This window comes from Leopardus geoffroyi, chromosome A1 (genome assembly GCF_018350155.1).
Source record: "Leopardus geoffroyi isolate Oge1 chromosome A1, O.geoffroyi_Oge1_pat1.0, whole genome shotgun sequence".
In the NCBI taxonomy this organism is placed as follows: domain Eukaryota; kingdom Metazoa; phylum Chordata; class Mammalia; order Carnivora; family Felidae; genus Leopardus; species Leopardus geoffroyi.
In genome coordinates this window covers 110969715-110987345 of record NC_059326.1, presented here as the reverse complement: position 1 = coordinate 110987345, position 17631 = coordinate 110969715, and the positions used below count along the sequence as shown (strand labels likewise).

Here is a 17631-nt window from a genome sequence, read left to right as displayed (position 1 = left end):
TTAATTGCACCCACTTTCTTGCTACCTCCTTTTCTTGAAACAGTGAATTTTATCTTTTGTTTTTATAACTGCCTTGGTGATCAAGGCAGACAGGCCTAACTCTTGATAGGTTCTACTATGCATCACACATGTGATTCTGTAAGTCAAAAGCTGAATGTTGTTTGTCTTCCTGATATATAATTCTCCCCAAAGCTAAAGATGAAGACATATAGGTAAGATTACATGCAGGAAAATGCTGAGGATAAACTGCAAAAAATCCCTATTATATCATTTATCTAGCAATGTAGAACTGCTATAGAAATTGACAGTTTATGGAGGCTGGCAGGCCAGCAGAACCCAATGCCTAGTTCTTAAGCAATTAAATAACTTTTTTTTTTCTCTTGCTGTCCCCTTATATGTCTAGCAATTTTGGTATGTCTATCCAATTTTGATTTACTTGTTTTCCCAAAGAGGGCGTTTTTATTTTTTTTAACGTTTTTTTTTTTTTTAATTTATTTTTGAGACAGAGAGAGACAGAGCATGAACGGGGGAGGGGCAGAGAGAGAGGGAGACACAGAATCGGAAGCAGGCTCCAGGCTCTGAGCCCTCAGCCCAGAGCCCGACGCGGGGCTCGAACTCACGGACCGCGAGATCGTGACCTGAGCCGAAGTCGGACGCATAACCGACTGAGCCACCCAGGCGCCCCAAGAGGGCGTTTTTAAAAAGGAGGAGTATGAGTTCAAAAAAAAATTCAAAAGGGGCGCTTGGGTGGCTCAGTCAGTTGGGCATCCGACTTAGCTCAGGTCATGATCTCGCAGTCCGTGAGTTTGAGCTCTGCGTCAGGCTTTGTGCTGACAGCTCAGAGCCTGGAGCCTGCCTCAGATTCTCTATCTCCCTTTCTCTCTGCCCTTCTCCCTGCTCACGCTTGCTCTCCTTCAAAAATAAATTAACATTAAAAATTTTTTTTAAAGCATATAGGTGTTCAAGAAACGTTCTTGAACCATCTTAACTGCGTTTTAAGGATGCATGTCAATGGCTGAGGTCGAACTGAGGTCTACGCAATTTAACGTTAGGTAACTTAGACAACTGTAATTACACAAGACTTTCTTGGAAAGACTTGTTTTACAAGATGACTCCGCTTAATGACACCAGATATCCTTTTAGGACCCAGCACCAGCGGCAGGTGTTCGTTGGCCCGGAGGCATCTAAGAGCTGGTCGGGCAAGCTGGCGCCTCTGTGGCCCTTCCTTAGAAGACGTGAAGACCCTGGGTGCTGTCAAAATGGGGGTCCTCCCGCTCTCAGCTCAAAACCAACCTTGTGAGTTGGTCTCAATCCAAAAACTTCCCACCCCACCCCACGCAAGCTTTCTCTGAGCGCTTTCACCTCGCCTCATTTGCTCTTCCGGGTCGGGTGGGGTCGGGCCGATGTTCCGGTCTTGCGCAGTAGAGCCCGGGGCGTGAGGCCAGCTGCATCGTTGCCATGGTAGTGGCCTGCCGGGATTTAGCTGGGCAGGCGAGATAAGTAGGGTCAGTGTCTAGTTGACCCGCTGGGTCTGCGCGGAACCTGGCTGGCGGCATTACAAAATGGGCTGAGACGTCGGTGGTTGACTGGATGAGGTCGACTTCGGGAAGAAGGGCGCGACTGGTCCGGGTGTCTGGTTTGAGGAGCGGGTGGGGCTGAGGTTTTCTTGGGTCCGGTGTCTGACCTGTAGGCGACTGCAGTATTTTGGGAACCCCCATACCTGACGGGCGCATGACAGGAAGTGTGCGGACCCCACTCCTGATGGGTGACGTGTAGTGAAGGAATCTTCAATCTTAGTGTTCATGGGAATGACCGAGACAGCAGGAAGATCTCTAAGTTCTGGTGAGGCTGGAGCCCCACAAGGACACCCTACTGTCTGCAGGTGGCAGAGTCCCAAAGACAAACAAGAGTCTGTGGAAAAGATTAATATTTTTTTATGTTTAGGTATTTTAAAATACGGGTTTATTGTGGAAATGCATTGCGCAGCTTGAATAAATAAAAGTACAATGCTTAACATTTTCTTTCTTTATTTTTATGAAGAAGAATCCAGATTTGAAAATGGAGATGTATGAAACTCTCGGAAAAGTGGGAGAGGGAAGTTATGGAACAGTCATGAAATGTAAACGTAAGGATACTGGGCAGATAGTGGCCATTAAGATATTTTATGAGAAACCAGAAAAATCTGTCAACAAAATTGCAACGAGAGAAATAAAGTTTTTAAAGGTTTGTTTCTTTTACCTTAGTTGCTTTAAGTCAAAGAGGAATTGTTATATAGTAAAAAATTATAAAAGGAATATTTTATTTAACACATATATTAAGACATATAGTAGGCATAAAGCGTGGTACCCTACCTTATTGTGTGTATTTTGAAATTTTATAGCAATACAAGATATATATGCTTATGTATAATGTAACAAAAGTTATGCCAAATGTTGTGAAATGTTTGTTCAGAAATACGCAGGTATAATAATTAGTAAAAATATCTGCTTTGTGAAAGGCATTTTGCCAGATGCTGAGATTATAATGCAGTACCTCCTTTTCAGAACTTTTTACTATTTAATCAGAAAGATGGGAGGGCACTTGAAAACCATACTGAAGAGAAAGTGGCTTATAATAAATGCCAGTTGATTAACACAAAGGCCAGTTGGGTAGAGAAATTTTCTTGGAGGAAATAGAACATGAATTTGGCCTTAAAGCATGTACAGAATTTAGGCAGGAGAGAGAAATTAATTTATTCCACATTAGGAAACAAACTCAGAGATGCCCAAGTAGTTCTGAGGAGAGACCAGAGACTTTTGCCTGTAGAGTTTTTTTGTAAAGAAGTAGAAAGAGGTGATATTAGAGAAGTAAACAGGAGTTAGGTTTTAAAGTCTTGTCTTTTTAAAAATTATTTAAATATTTATTTATTTTGAGAGAGAGCGAGGGAAGGGCAGAGAGAGAGAGAGAGAGAGAGAATCCCAAGCAGGGTCCACACGCAGCAGAGAGCCTGATGCAGGGCTCCATCTCACAACATGAGATCATGACCTGGGCCAGTATCAAGAGTTGGACACTCAACCCACTGAGCCATCCAGGTGCCCCAAGTCTTTTCTTAAATGGACAAAACTTGGGGCGCCTGGGTGGCTCAGTCAGTTAAGCGTCCGACTTTGGCTCAGGTCATGATCTCGTGGTCCGTGAGTTCGAACCCCACGTTGGGCTCTGTGCTGACAGCTCAGAGCCTGGAGTCTGCTTCAGATTCTGTGTCTCCCTCTCTCTGACCCTCCCCCATTCATGCTCTGTCTCTCTCTGTCTCAAAAAAAAAAAAACAAAAAAAACCCAAAAAACCCAAAACATTAAAAAAACAAACAAACAAACAAAACTGATGTCATTTCACACACACAAAAAAAGGACAAAACTTGATTTTGTAAGAGGTGGAATATTTTGAATTCAAAATAATTAATCTAGCACTATTTTTTAGAATAGATTGGAAGACTGAGTAAAAATAGTGAGAGCTCATAAATTTAATTCAAGAATCCTGGTAAATATCACGAGAGCCCTTGCTGGATTGCAGCAATTTGAATTTAAAGTGAGAAAAGTAAAGTTAAAATAGAATACATTTCAAAAAAAAAAGACATGAAAGGATATAGAAGGAAACAAAGGGAGGAGAAAAAAAGAATTGAAGTTCAGTGACTGTTATCATTGATGGAAATATGAAAGACCCAAAAAAGAAATGGAGGGAAGTAGTTCACTTTTAGAAATGTTGAATTTGAGGTGACAGGAATATATTTAAGTAAAAATGACTAGTGTGCTTTTAAAAATTTTTTTACGTTTATTTATTTTTGACACAGAGACAGAGCATGAATGGGGGAGGGTCATAGAGAGAGGGAGACAGAATCTGAAACAGGCTGCAGGCTCTGAGCACAGAGCCCAATGCGGGGCTCGAACTCACGAACTGCGAGATCATGACCTGAGCCGAAGTCAGACGCCCAACCGACTGAGCCACCCAGGCGCCCTTAGTGTGCTTTTAGAGATGGGGGCAGAAGATAGAATTTTGTGTGGGTATGACAGGTCAATCCAGGGGAAAGAACTCAGGAGTGTGAAGAAAGGAGGATTAGCATTCTTTGGAGATTAGGTACAAAACTAGTGATTAAAAAAATTTTAAATCTACATATTTTATTTATTGGAATTTGTCTAGATGCTTTAAGGTTTATGACTTTCACAACATAGTCTAGATGTTTTATATGATGAAGAAAACATACTCTCGTTCATTTTTATATGATACGAAAGTAATATTTGCCTCTTTTTTATAATTGAAGTATATTGAACATACAATGTTATAGTAGTTTCAGGTGTACAACATAGTGATGTGACAATTCTGTACATGACTCAGTGTTCACCTTGGCAAGTGTAGTCATTCTCTGTCACCATACAATGTAATTAGAATATTATTGACCATATTTCCTATGCTATAGTTTTCATCTCTATGACTTTTTAGTTTTATCACTGGAAGTTTGTACCTCTTAATCCCTTTATTTATTTTGCCCATGCACTCTCTTCCCTCCCCTCTGGCATCCACCAGTTTGTTCCTCCCTCCCCTCTAGCAACCAATATTTTGTTCTCTGTTTTTAAGAGTCTGTTTGATTTTTTGTTTGTTGATTTGTTTTGTAATTTTTAGATTCCACGTATAAGTGAAATCATATGGTACTTGTCTTTTTTTTTTACTTATTTCACTTAGCATAATACCTTCTAGGTCCATTCATGTTCTCACAAATATTAAGATCTCATTATTTTTGGGTGCCTTTCTGGCTCAGTCAGTAGAGTGTACCACTCTTGATCTCAGACTTGTGAGTTTGAGCCCCACATTGGGTGTTGAGATTACTTAAAAAAATAAAAAAAAGATCTCATTCTTTTTTATAGGTGAGTAATATTCTGTTGTATATATATGTGTGTGTGTGTGTGTGTGTGTGTGTGTGTGTGTATGAACACACATACATCACATCTTCTTTATCCATTCATTTATGGATGGACACTTAAGTTGCTTCCATATCTTAGCTATTGTAAATAAGCTGCAATAAACAGGGTGCATGTATCTTTCTGAACTGATGTTTTCATTTTCTTTGGGCAAATACCCAGCATTGGAATTACTGGATTATATGGTATTTCTACATCTAATTTTTTGAGCAACCTGCATACTGTTTTCCACAGTAGCTACTCCAATTAATAGTCCCTACACACAGCACAAGCGTTCCCTTTTCTCCACATCCTTGCCAACACGTATTATTTCTTCTCTTTTTGATACTAGCCATTCTGATTAGTGTGAGGTGGTATCTCATTGTGGTTTTGATTTGCATTTCCCTGATGATTAGTGATGTTGAGCATCTTTTATGTGCCTGTTGGCCATATGTATGTCTTTGTTGGAAAAATGTCTATTCAGGTCCTTTGCCCATTTTTAAATAGTATTATCTTTTTACTGTAGAGGTGTGTAAGTTGTTTATATATGGTGGATATTAACACCTTATGGATACATCATTTGTAAGTATCTTCTCCCTTTCACTAGGTTGCCTTTTTTTGTTGTTGATAGTTTCTTTTGCTGTGCAAAAGCTTCTTATTTTGGTGTAGTCCCATTTATTTATTTTTGCTTTTGTTTCCCTTGCCTGAAGAGATAGATTCATAAACACATTGCTAAGGGGGAATTTCTAAGAGATTACTGCTTAATGATTTCTTTTAGGAATTTTATGGCTTCAGGTGTCACATTTAGGTCTTTAATCCATTTTGAGTTTTTTTTTGTGTATGGTGTTCAAAGCGGTGCAGTTTCATTTTTTTTTTTTGGCATATAGCTGTCCACTTTTCTCAGTACTATTTATTAAAAAGATTATGTTTTGGTGTGCCTGGGTAGCTCAGTCAGTTCAGCTTCCGACTTCAGCCCAGGTCATGATCTCATGGCTCGTGAGTTAGAGCCCTGCATCTGGCTCTGCTTACAGCTCAGAGCCTGGAGCCTGCTTCAGAATCTGTCTCCCTCTCTCTCTGCTCCTCCACCACTCACACTCTGTCTCTCTCTCCCTCAAAAATAAATAAACATTAAAAAAAAAAGATGATGCTTACCTAATTATACATTCTTACCTCCTTTGTTGTCAGTTAATTGACCATATAGGTCAATTGTTGTGTGTTGACCTGTGTGTGAGTTTTTGTGCCACTCCCATTTATCTTTGTGGTTCATTGATCCCGTGTCCTGTTCTCTTGATTTATGTATAATTTTTTTGTACCCATATCATATGGTTTTGATACTCTAGCTTTGTAGTATATCTTGAAATCTGGGACTGTGATACTTCAGACTTTGTTCTACTTTCTCAAGATTTCTTTGCCTATTTGATGTCTTTTGTGATTCTATACAAATTTTAGGATTATTTGTTCTAGCCCTTTGAAATTCTTTCTTTTTAAACCTATATTAGATATGATGGATGAATTTGTTTTTTTAATTTTTTTTATGTTTTTAAAAGTTTATTTATTTATTCTTGAGAGAGAGAGAGAGTGAGCTCACAAGTGTGCATGAAAGCAAGGGAGGGGCAGAGAGAGAGGGAGTGAATCCTAAAGCAGGTTCCACACTGTCAGCACTGAGCCTGATGCAGGCTCAATCTCATGAACTGTGAAATCATGACCTGAGCTGAAATCAAGAGTAGGATGCTTAACCAACTGAGCCACCCAGACACTCCAATTTGTTTTTTAAGTAGAATAAGTATATTAGGCATCTATATGTGTGAATTGTTGAAGTGCTCTGTCTCTAGACAATGGAAAGCAGTTAAAGTCAGTAAAGATGTTATGATTTTATGAGTTGCCAGTCCTATTCCTGATCACCTAAAACAGTAATAATGTAAGGCAGTTACTGTACATCATAAGTGAAAATCTGATCAGAAGATCTTTTCACAGGCAATATCTTTTGCTCTTTATTCAACGCTGTTACATTTAAGGTGATTATTTTTTTCTACTTTATCATTTTGTAAAACAACCAATATGTGGCAAGAACACAGAGATGAATTTGAAAATGTACTTTATTGTTATTATACAAACTGTTTTGAGATACCTTAGCTATTTATTTTCATTGGCTTATTTTTTTTTCAAAAAATTTTTTATTCATTGGCTTATTTCTTACAGAAGTTTTTGTTTGATCTAACCCAACAAGAGAGAGTTCTTGGATTATTTCACATTTTTAGTCTAAAAAGATTGCCATAGTGATTTATTTATTTGAATTAAATTTTTATCTTCTAGAATTTTGTTTAATAAATTACAGTTAGAGTAATTAGTGATAATATCTGTAGAAAAGTTATCTGATTATGAAGGAAGACAAAAGTAAACAATTTGAAAAGTGACAATGGAGCATTTATAGGAGTTTCATGGTTTATCTGAGAAAACACCTGATTCCTTACCCTGGGTGGATCTTCCATGGTGCTTATTAACTCACATTAACTCTTTGTTGCTTTTGCCTTTAAAATAAAGACTGGACAGGGAAACAGTAATTTTCCTTAGTTGAAGGGTTAGTAGAGTAGTGTCCAAAACCAGTCAATTGTTCTTGATACTGCCAGTATGCTGTCACTGCAGCATTTTGGCATCTTTCCAATCAGGGAAATTGGGAACAAAAATAGGAAGGGGATCTGGCATTATATTCTGGCATGTTTTTCTCTTGGTCATATTTTAAGGACTTAGGTCTATGTGTTAGTGCAGATAAGTCGAAAAATTGATATTGTGCCATTAGAATAAAGGCAAATATTTTTTCATAAAATCATAGTTTTCTAATGAATCTAACATTGAAAATATACCTCTCAATTAAATTTTTTAAGTTTATTTATTTTGAAAGAGAGCAAGAGTGAGCAGGGAAGGGCAGAGAGAGAGAGGGAGAGAGAGAATCAGAAGCAGTCTCCACGCACTGTCAGCACAGAGCACGATGTGGGACTAGATCTCATGAAACTGAGATCATGACCTGAGAAATTAAGAGTCTGCTCAGGAGCCCCTGTACCTCTCAGTTTTTAGCCAAATGAATAAACGTTTTTGGTAATTTGAAAATGTTAAATATTTGAGAATATTTGGTAATAATTCAGCGTGTTAAAAACTAAAGTAAGCAGCATAAAATATGGAGCCTGATTTGTTTTCTAGGCTGGTACATGCCATTTTTACTCTTTGGAAGTTATTTTAACAGTGTTACTAGTTTAAAAAGATGTTTTATTGCTTAATAGAATATTACAGACAGTGAACAAAAAGGTATCCACAAAGAATGGTATATTTTTATAAAGTTCCTATAGCTATAAATTGTTTTTTCACATATCTGAAAGGGTTCTAGATATTTTGATGCTCTTGTTCTAGTATTATTAATTTATACTGTCCACTTGGAAGTTATGTTTTACTTTTGAGACTTTAGGATCAAACTAATAAAATAATTTCTTAAAATTCATATCATGTACTGAATGGCACTGAAATCCATGCTCGCTTGAAAATTTAAGAATATTTTATTAAAAAAATTTTTTTAATGTTTATTTATTCTTGAGACACACACACACACACACACACACACACACACACACACACACAGAGCAGGGGAGGGACAGAGAGAGAGGGAGACACAGAATCCGAAGCAGGCTCCAGGCTCCGAGCTGTCAGCACAGAGACTGATGCAGGGCTCGAACTCACAAACCGTGAGATCATGACCTGAGCTGAAGTCATATGTTTAACCAACTGAGCCACCCAGGCACCCAAAGATGTAAAAACATTTTAAATTTCAGATATTAAATTTAACTATAAACCAAGTTAAAGGATAATACCAAGTTGTATTATAGTACACTAACCAAGTTATTTTAGTAAGCAATCAAATGCCAACCTCAAGTAAGGCAGTACATTTCCCCTTGTTTTATATGTATTAATTATGAAATAGTTTAGAATTTTTTTTAAGTTTATTTTTTGAGTAATCTGTACACCTAACGTGGGGCTCAAACTCAAGACTGCGAGATCAAGAGTTGCATGTTTTTCCAACTGAACCAGACAGGTGCCCCAAGTTTAGCATTTTAGAAAATAGGAATGTAAGCAAATAAGTTGAAAATTTTCTGTTGACATGCATGGAGTAAAAGAAGCTAAGAATATTTTTGCTTTTTAAAATTCCATAGATCTTGGGGCACCTGGGTAGCTCAGCTGTTTAAACATCTGACTCTTGATTTCAGCTATGGTCATGATTTCATGGTTTGTGGGATCAATCCCTGCTGACAGCACAGAGCCTGCTTGGGATTCTGTCTCTCCCTCCCTCTCTGCCCATCCCTTACATGTATGCATGTTCTCTCTCAAAATAAATAAACTTTAAAATTATATGTGTTATATGTACAAATTATTGTGCACGTAATAATTTTTAAAAAATCTGTTTCTTTTGTCAATAGCAATTTCATCATGAAAACCTGGTCAATTTGATTGAAGTTTTTAGACAGAAAAAGAAAATTCATTTGGTGTTTGAATTTATTGACCACACAGTATTAGATGAGTTACAACATTATTGTCATGGACTGGAGAGTAAACGACTTAGAAAATACCTGTTCCAGATCCTTCGGGCAATTGAATATCTTCACAATAATAATGTAAGTGCTTCAGAGTAAGCCAAACTATAGGCTGTATATGAATCATAAGTGCCCTTTATGAAGATTTAAAATTTATTTTCCTGTACAATATTAATTGAATTGGGGTCACTACCTTAAAATTTAGTTACAGAATTATAAAACATATTGACTACACAATAATAAAGCTATAACTATAACAATAGGGCAAACCAAGTTGGAATACTAAAGTATCAGTAATTTCATAAGGAAGAATCAACAGTCAATTGGGGTACCTTTTATTGTGGAAAGTACATTAAAATGTCGGGCTGGCTCAAATGAAGGGATGTTTGGAGATAGGAACTGGAAACTAGGACAGTGTATGGCAAATGAATGTCAATACCTTTACGGAAAGAAAGAAAAAATAAAGTGGCTAAGAGGTATGGAGCCTTGTTTCACATGAAAAAATTAAGACAGGAAAGAAGATCAATTGTTCTGCTTAAAAAAAATTTTTTTTAACTTTTGTTTATTACTGAGAGAGAGACACAGCATGAGTGGGGGAGGGGCAGAGAGAGAGGGAAACCCAGAATTTGAAGCAGGCTCCAGGGTCTGAGCTGTCAGCACAGAGCCCGATGTGGCGCTCGAACTCACAGACCACGGGATCTGACCTGAGCTGAAGTAGGACGTTTACCTGACTGAGCCACCCAGGCACCCCTCACTTGTTCTGATTTTTAATGTTGCCTTTAGCATTGCCGAGTAAGTGTTTAGCTCAGCAGGTTTTGTTGTTGTTGATCTGTTTATTTTGAGACAGACAGAGATAGCACAAGCAGGGGAAGGGCAGAGAGAGAGGGAGAGAGAGAGAGAATCCCAACTAGGCTCCACAAATGTCAGCACAGAGCCCAATGTGGGGATCGATCTCACGAACCCTGAGATCACAACCTGAGCTGAAACCAAGAGTCTGACACTCAACTGACTGAGCCACCCAGGAGCCCTGAGCTCAGCAGGTTTTTGTGGAGTTTTTTGTTCCCAACTTGAGCTCTACTTTCTGGAAAGCTAGATATATATATTCAGTAAGAATAGTTTTATTAATAAATAGTTTTATTAGTAAATGATATAGCATCTATATATCCTAGGCTTTCTCGGATATCTTAATTTCTAATTCTCTGTCTTGCTAATAGTGTATTTCACTTTATGGTTTTGAAAAATGTGGTTGTGGGGCACCTGGGTGGCTCAGTCGGTTAAGCGTCTGACTTCAGCTCAGGTCACGATCTCGCGGTCCGTGAGTTCGAGCCCCGCGTGGGGCTCTGGGCTGATGATGGCTCAGAGCCTGGAGCCTGCTTCCGATTCTGTGTCTCCCTCTCTCTCTGCCCCTCCCCCGTTCATGCTCTGTCTCTCTCTGTCTCAAAAATAAATAAACGTTAAAAAAAATTAAAAAAAAGAAAAATGTGGTTGTGATAGCAACTAGAATTCAGATTGTAATTTCCTTGCCAGCTGGATCCTTGGGGAGGCAGTATAATGTAATAGTTAAGAGCACAGTCTGTGGAATCAGACTATCGTAGGTTTTCACCCACCAGTTTTGCTATGGATAACAACACAACTTGTGCAGTTCACAGCTCACTGCAGTAGTGCACAGTGACAGGTGGTAGCACCATTACTCTCTGGTCCCAGGAAAGTTATCTAACCTCTCTGAGTCTCATCCTCCTCATCTATAAAATGATACTATAGGGGTGCCTGGGTGGCTCAGTCGGTTCAGTGTCCGGCTTCGGCTCAGGTCATGATCTCACAGTTCGTGGGTTCGAGCCCCACATCGGGCTCTGTGCTGACAGCTGGGAGCCTGGATCCTGCTTCGGATTCTGTGTCTCCCTCTCTCTCTGCCTTTCCCCCATTCACACGCTGTCTCTGTGTCTCTCAAAAATGAATAAACGTTAAAAAATTTTTTTAAAAAAATAAATCAAAATAAAATGATACTATAGTAGTACATCACAGATTTTTTGTAAAGGTTGACATTAGGTAGTATGTATAATGTATTTAGCACTGTGTCAAGTATATTTTAAGGCTTAATAAGTAGTGCTGGTAAGGAGTCAGGAATAGTTGTGTTATCTGTATACCTATAGTGTCTTATCTATTTAAAATGTTTCTTGAATTAAGGGAGAGACCACTATGTGCTATACTCTGAGTAGAGGACTTCAAAGAGGAAGTAAAACTAAAGTAAGTCGAACTTGGAATTGTAGCTAGGATTTCACTGGAATAGAAGAAAAAATAAATTCAGATGGGGTGTTACTGTGAGAATAGTGGCAGGCCTGAGCAGGGGACTCAGAGAGTGGTGATAAGTGGGGTTTGCATAGACTAGGTAAAGGGTGATAGGATTGCACAGGTGCCCTGCGGAGAGGTTTCCAGTGTCCTGAGATTCATCCTCAAAGAGTTTAGACTTTTTCCAGAGGATACTGGGAAACCATGGAAGGTTTTTGAGCCTGGCTGTAACACGATTAAAATAAAACCTAAGCTTATTTTGGCAAGTGTAGAGGATAAGTATGGGTAGAAGCAGGTCGGGTGAGAGGCTGTTATGATAATCCAGATATGAAATGGTAAGGGCTTGGAATAGGTAGAGGAGGGATGGCAAAGGGAGAGAATGGAGACTTGAAAAGAGAAATGAGGAGCGCCTGGGTGGCTTGGTTGGTTTAGCATCCTACCCTTGATTTTCAGCTCAGGTCATGATCTCAAAGGTTGTGAGATCAAGGCCTGCGTTGGGCTTTGCGCTGTCAGTACTGACTCCTTTTGGGATTCTCTCTCTCCCTCTCTCTCTGCCCCTCCCCTGTTTGTACTTGCTCTCTCTCAAAAACAAAACAAAACAAAACAAAACAAAACAAAACAAAACAAAACAAAACAAAAAACAGAAAGAAATGATAAGATGTGGGGACTAAGTAGATATGAGAGGGATGTGAATAAAATGAGAAATCAAAGAATTACAAGGTTTTTAATTTGAGAGCAGAAGAATTTTGGTACCATTGACAGTCACTGGTTTTATTTAGAAGAGGGAATTGCTTTTAGAAATGTATATTTTAAAAGACAGTGAGAATTTCTAAGTAAAAATAGTGGTTGACCAATTATTTAACATGGTCTTTCTAGGAAGTTGTCAGAACTGGGTATCTTTGGGATTTGGGAATCTTCCTCTTAGAGACTTTGGTTGAAGAGGTAAGGATGGATTATTCTCCAAGGAACAGAAAGAAAAAGTCCTCAGCACCAAGTATGGAAGAATACCCATAGAGTTGTTGGAGCAGCAGAGAAAAAGGCCTGGACAGAAGCACCTAAATTCTTTTATTCTCGTTGTCTTACCTAGGACCTGAAGTAAAATTATGCATGTCTCTCACCTCACAGAATATTGAAAAATTAGTAACCCTTGAGAATTAAGGCAGCCATGAGTGAAGTGGCTCATTAGAATATTATTATGCTTATTATCTGGATATCTGGATTCTGGCCTTGATATAAGGTTATCTTCATGTTGACAAAAAGGAAAGGAAAACTTTATTTTCCTAGTATCTCCAAATTTCAGTTGAGTGGTTTTTTATATAACTGAAATGTCTGAGATATTATCTACTGTGATACCCCATGTTACTTTTTTTTTTTAACGTTTATTTATTTTGAGAGAGAGAAAGAGCACGGGCAGGGGCAGGGAGAGACAGAGAGAGAGAATCCCAAGCAGGCTCTGCACTGTCAGCACAGAAGCCTGACATGGGGCTCAATCTCACAAACTGTGAGGTCATGATCCGAGCCGAAATCAAGAGTAGGATGCTTAACTGACTGAGCCACGCAGGCATCCCCCATGTTACTTTCATAAGAATTTATGAAGTCAGATATAGTTCAGTACCAGTAAAGGCTTTTTATCTCCGGAAGTACTCGTTTACTTTCTTTTTATAAAATATAGAAAATATGCTTTCTATATTGGTTTTTAGGCAGCTTAAATAAAAATTTACTGTTCAGTTGCAGTAACTAGTTAATTATCTTTTTCATTCTGGTTGTTTTTATAATTAAAAATTTTGATCTGCTTAATAGTATAAGCCTCTTATACCTGAAACAAATGTAACACTGTGTGTCAATTTATATTTGAATAAAAAATTTTGAAAATATATTATAAAATACCCAAACAATGTAGCATGAGATTATGTGCTGTTCATGGTGACATGCACCACTGGTCGCCCACTATTAAACACACAAATGAGAGTTGCCTGTGTCTTGCTTTAATGGAAGCGAGTGTGATGTCATATAATTTCAGCTAATTATTTTAGAGGAAATGGGTCTGACAGATTAAAACTGTAAACATTACATCTCACCATGCTAGTATTTCATTATAATAATTAAAAAAAACCTTCAAAGTTTTAGAATTCATGTGATAATTCAGACTGCTTATTATTTACTTACAGGAAAATACCATACTGTGCACAAAGTTGTAAACTTCATGCAAATCAAAATAATTCCTCAAAGATAATCCATGTCCTACAAGCTTGTGAAACAATATTAAGTGATATGTGAACAGCTTGTTAATTCTAAATGAATAAAGTTTTGTGAATCCTGAAAAAAAAAAGTTTCTTTGAAACCATTTTGGAAGCAAAGTGTAAATGCAAATATTTGGCCCTTATGGGGAAGACATGGTTATTTGTCCCCTCATCCATTTATTCAATAAATAGTTATTGAGCATCTTCCAGTAACAATCATTGATTGTAGTGGGAGTTGAGGATGGAACCTTGAGTAAAAGACTTAGCTCCTACCCATATGGAGCTTCTTAAATTTTATTCGGTTTTCAGTAACCTTTATGAATTATAAATAATTTTGACTAATACCTAAGCACTGTCAATCTTTCTTAGCCCCACCCCACCTCCTACTCCACAAAGTCCTGCTTTCCTAAATTTAGGCCACTTTTGCATAGTTTTTTTCTTTTTTTTAATTTTTAAGGATTGTTTTGTTTATTTTTTGAGAGAGAGAGCATAAGTTGGGGAGGGGCAGAGAGAGAGAGGGGGACAGAGGATTTGAAGCAGGCTCTGTGCTGACAGGCTGACAGCAGCAACTCTAATGGGGGGCTGGAACTCACAAACTGCGAGATCATGACCTGAGCCAAAGTCAGACACTTAACCCGACTGAGCCACTCAGGCGCCCCTGCGTAGTTTTCTTAACTCTGCTTTGGATTTTAAACTCCTAGTCTTCCAAATAAGAAATTGTTATTATTTGAATAATGTTATTTTTAACATTTTAATATGTAATATGTTTTAACAGTATTTTGCTACGTGAGCTTCATCTATTTTGTTTTCTGAAGTATTTTAAATTATTGGTACCCTGACATTTTATTTCTAAATACATCACTATCTATCTCTTTAAAAAAGCAAATTTTCCTGTATAACTTCAGAATCATGATTACATCTACACAATTAAAAATAATTCCTTAATGTCATCTAATACCAAATTTATATTAAAATGTAGCTAATTGTTCCTAAATGTCTTTTAAAGTGATTTATTAAGATCAGGATTCAGTCAAGGATTCCATTTGGTTTTTAGGGCATAAGGGAATCCCCAGTCTTTTGGTCTACCTCAGACATTCTATTCAGCCTTTTTCCGGAAACTACTAGCTTATTTTTTCATATGAACATTAGCATTTAATTGTATAACATCCAACTGGAAAGTTTATTTAATTGAAGTTCTGGGTGACTTAAAATCGGGTTTTCTGAGGCTGTTAGATGATAGGGAAATTAGAACTCTCTCTTCAGATGAGTGTTAACATTTAAGCACACACAACTGTATAAACAGAAGTATTATAATCAGATTTTTAGGGGTACCTGGGTGGCTCAGTTGGTTAAGCATCCAACTTCATCTCAGGTCATGATCTCACGGTTCATGGGTTCAAGCCCTGTGTCACGTTCTGTGCTGACAGTTCAGAACCTGGAGCCTGCTTTGGATTCTGTCTCCCTCTCTCGGCCCTTCCTACGCTCACACTCTGTCTCTCTCTCAAAAATAAATAAAACATTAAATAAATAAATAAATCAGGGGTACCTGAGTGGCTTAGTTGGTGAAGCATCCAACTTCAGCTCAGGTCATGATCTCGCAGTTCGTGAGTTCAAGCCCCGCATTGGGCTCTGTGCTGACAGCCCAGAGCCTGGAGCCTGCTTCAGATTCTGTGTCTCCCTCTCTCTCTGTCTCTCCCCCACTCACTCTCTCTCTCTCTCTTTCTCTCAAAAATAAAGATTAAAAAAATGTTTTTAATAAAAAAACAATAAATAAGTCAATCAGATTTTTAAAAATCTTTTTTGGAGGAGCGGGTGCCTGGGTAGCTCAGTCAGTCGGTTAAGCATCCAACTTCAGCTCAGTTCATGATCTCACAGTTCATGGGTTCAAGCCCCACATTGGGCTCCCTGCTGTTAGCTCAGAGCCTCTTTAGATCCTCTGTTTCCCGCCCCCCCCCCCCCCCCCGCCCTTCCCCTCGCCCACTTGTTCTCTCTCCCAAAAATAGACATTGATGTGGCGCCTGGGTGGCTCAGTCGGTGAAGTGTCTGACTTCCGCTCAGGTCACGATCTCACGGTTTGTGGGTTCGAGCCCCGCATCGGGATCTGTGCTGACAGCTCGGAGCCTGGAGCCTGCTTTGGATTCTGTGTCTCCCTCTCTCTCTGCCCCTCCCCTGCTCATGCTCTGTCTCTCTCTGTCTCAAAAATTAATAAAACATTTAAAAAAACAGACATTGAACGAAAAAAGTTTCATTGGGGCGCCTGGGTGGCTCAGTCTTGTTTTTGGCTCAAGCCAGAATCTCACAGTTCATGAGTTTGAGCCCCATGCTGGGCTCTGCACTGACAGAGCAGAGCCTCCTTGAGATTCTCTCCCTCCCTCTGTCTCTGCCCCTCCCCTGGTCAGTCTCTCTTTCAATCTCAAAATAAATAAATAAACACTTGAAAAATAAAAATAAAAATCTTTACGTTTTAAAATTCTTTTTAGGGGCGCCTGGGTGGCGCAGTCGGTTAAGCGTCAGACTTCAGCCAGGTCACGATCTCATGGTCCGTGAGTTCGAGCCCTGTGTCGGGCTCTGGGCTGATGGCTCAGAGCCTGGAGCCTGTTTCCGATTCTGTGTCTCCCTCTCTCTCTGCCCCTCCCCCGTTCATGCTCTGTCTCTCTCTGTCCCCCCAAAAAAATATGTTGAAAAAAAAATTAAAAAAAAATTCTTTTTAAATTTCTTTAAATTCCATTTAGCGTACAGGGTAATATTAGTTTCAGGTGATAAATCAGACTCCAGTATGGAATTTTATGTAGTTCTGGTACATTCCACCACAAAGTAAAGGAGAAGCAAACTCCTTGTTTGAATTCTAGGTCTGATAGTTCACACTATGTACAAAAACTAACTCAAAATTTATCAAAGACCTAAGTATAAGAGGTAAAACTATAAAAGTCTTACAAGAAAATGTAGGTGAAAATCTGTGTGACCATTTATTAGTCTATACTTTTTTTTTTTTTTAAGATTTATTATTAAGTAATCTCTCCACCCAATGTGATGTGTGAACCAAGAGCTGCATGCTCTGCCCTCTGAGCCAGCCAGGCGCCCCTAGGCAATAGTTCTTTACATATGACATCAAAAGCAAAAGCAATCAAAAAAATAATAAATTGGATTTCATCAAAATTAAAACTTTGGCGCATCAAAGGACACTATCAAGAAAATAAAAAGTTCAGGGGCTCGTGGGTGGCTCAGTCAGTTAAGCATCTGACTTGGGTTCAGATTATGATCTCACGGGTCATGAGTTCAAGCTCCACATTCAGCTCTCTGCTGTCAGCACAGAGCCCACTTCAGATCCTGTCCCCTCCTTGCATGTGTGCATGCTCAAAAGTAAATAAACATTAAAAAAGAAAAGAAAAGAAAGTAAAAAGTTCACAGGAAAGGGAGAAAATATTTGCAAATCATATATCTGATAAATATCCAGGATATGCAAAATACAACTCAAGTATAAAAAGATAACCCAATTTAACATTTTTCAAAGGTATATAAATGGCTGATAGCACATGAAATGTGCTCAATATCATTAGTCATTATGAAAATACAAATCGAAATTACAATGAGAAGTCACTTCACAC

General features: G+C 38.5%; 1 protein-coding gene across 8 annotated transcripts in view; it reads left to right on the top strand.

Moving 5' to 3' along the window:
• The first annotated feature begins 52 nt into the window (after positions 1-52).
• The window catches only part of CDKL3 (cyclin dependent kinase like 3), a 103338-nt gene continuing 85759 nt past the window's right edge, over positions 53-17631 (top strand). For 4 of the 8 annotated variants that reach the window (XR_006715059.1, XR_006715052.1, XR_006715054.1 and 1 more), the window contains exons 1-3: positions 1515-1623; positions 2041-2223; positions 9387-9581. Coding sequence is in view for 1 of the 8 variants with exons in the window: in XM_045489157.1 (XP_045345113.1) it covers positions 1591-1623; positions 2041-2223; positions 9387-9581 (411 nt within the window). In the remaining 7 variants the exon portion in view is untranslated. Of the gene's footprint in view, positions 139-1408; positions 1624-2040; positions 2224-9386; positions 9582-17631 lie in introns of those variants that run through there. The other 4 variants (XR_006715053.1, XR_006715056.1, XR_006715057.1 and 1 more) reach the window with 4 other exon arrangements.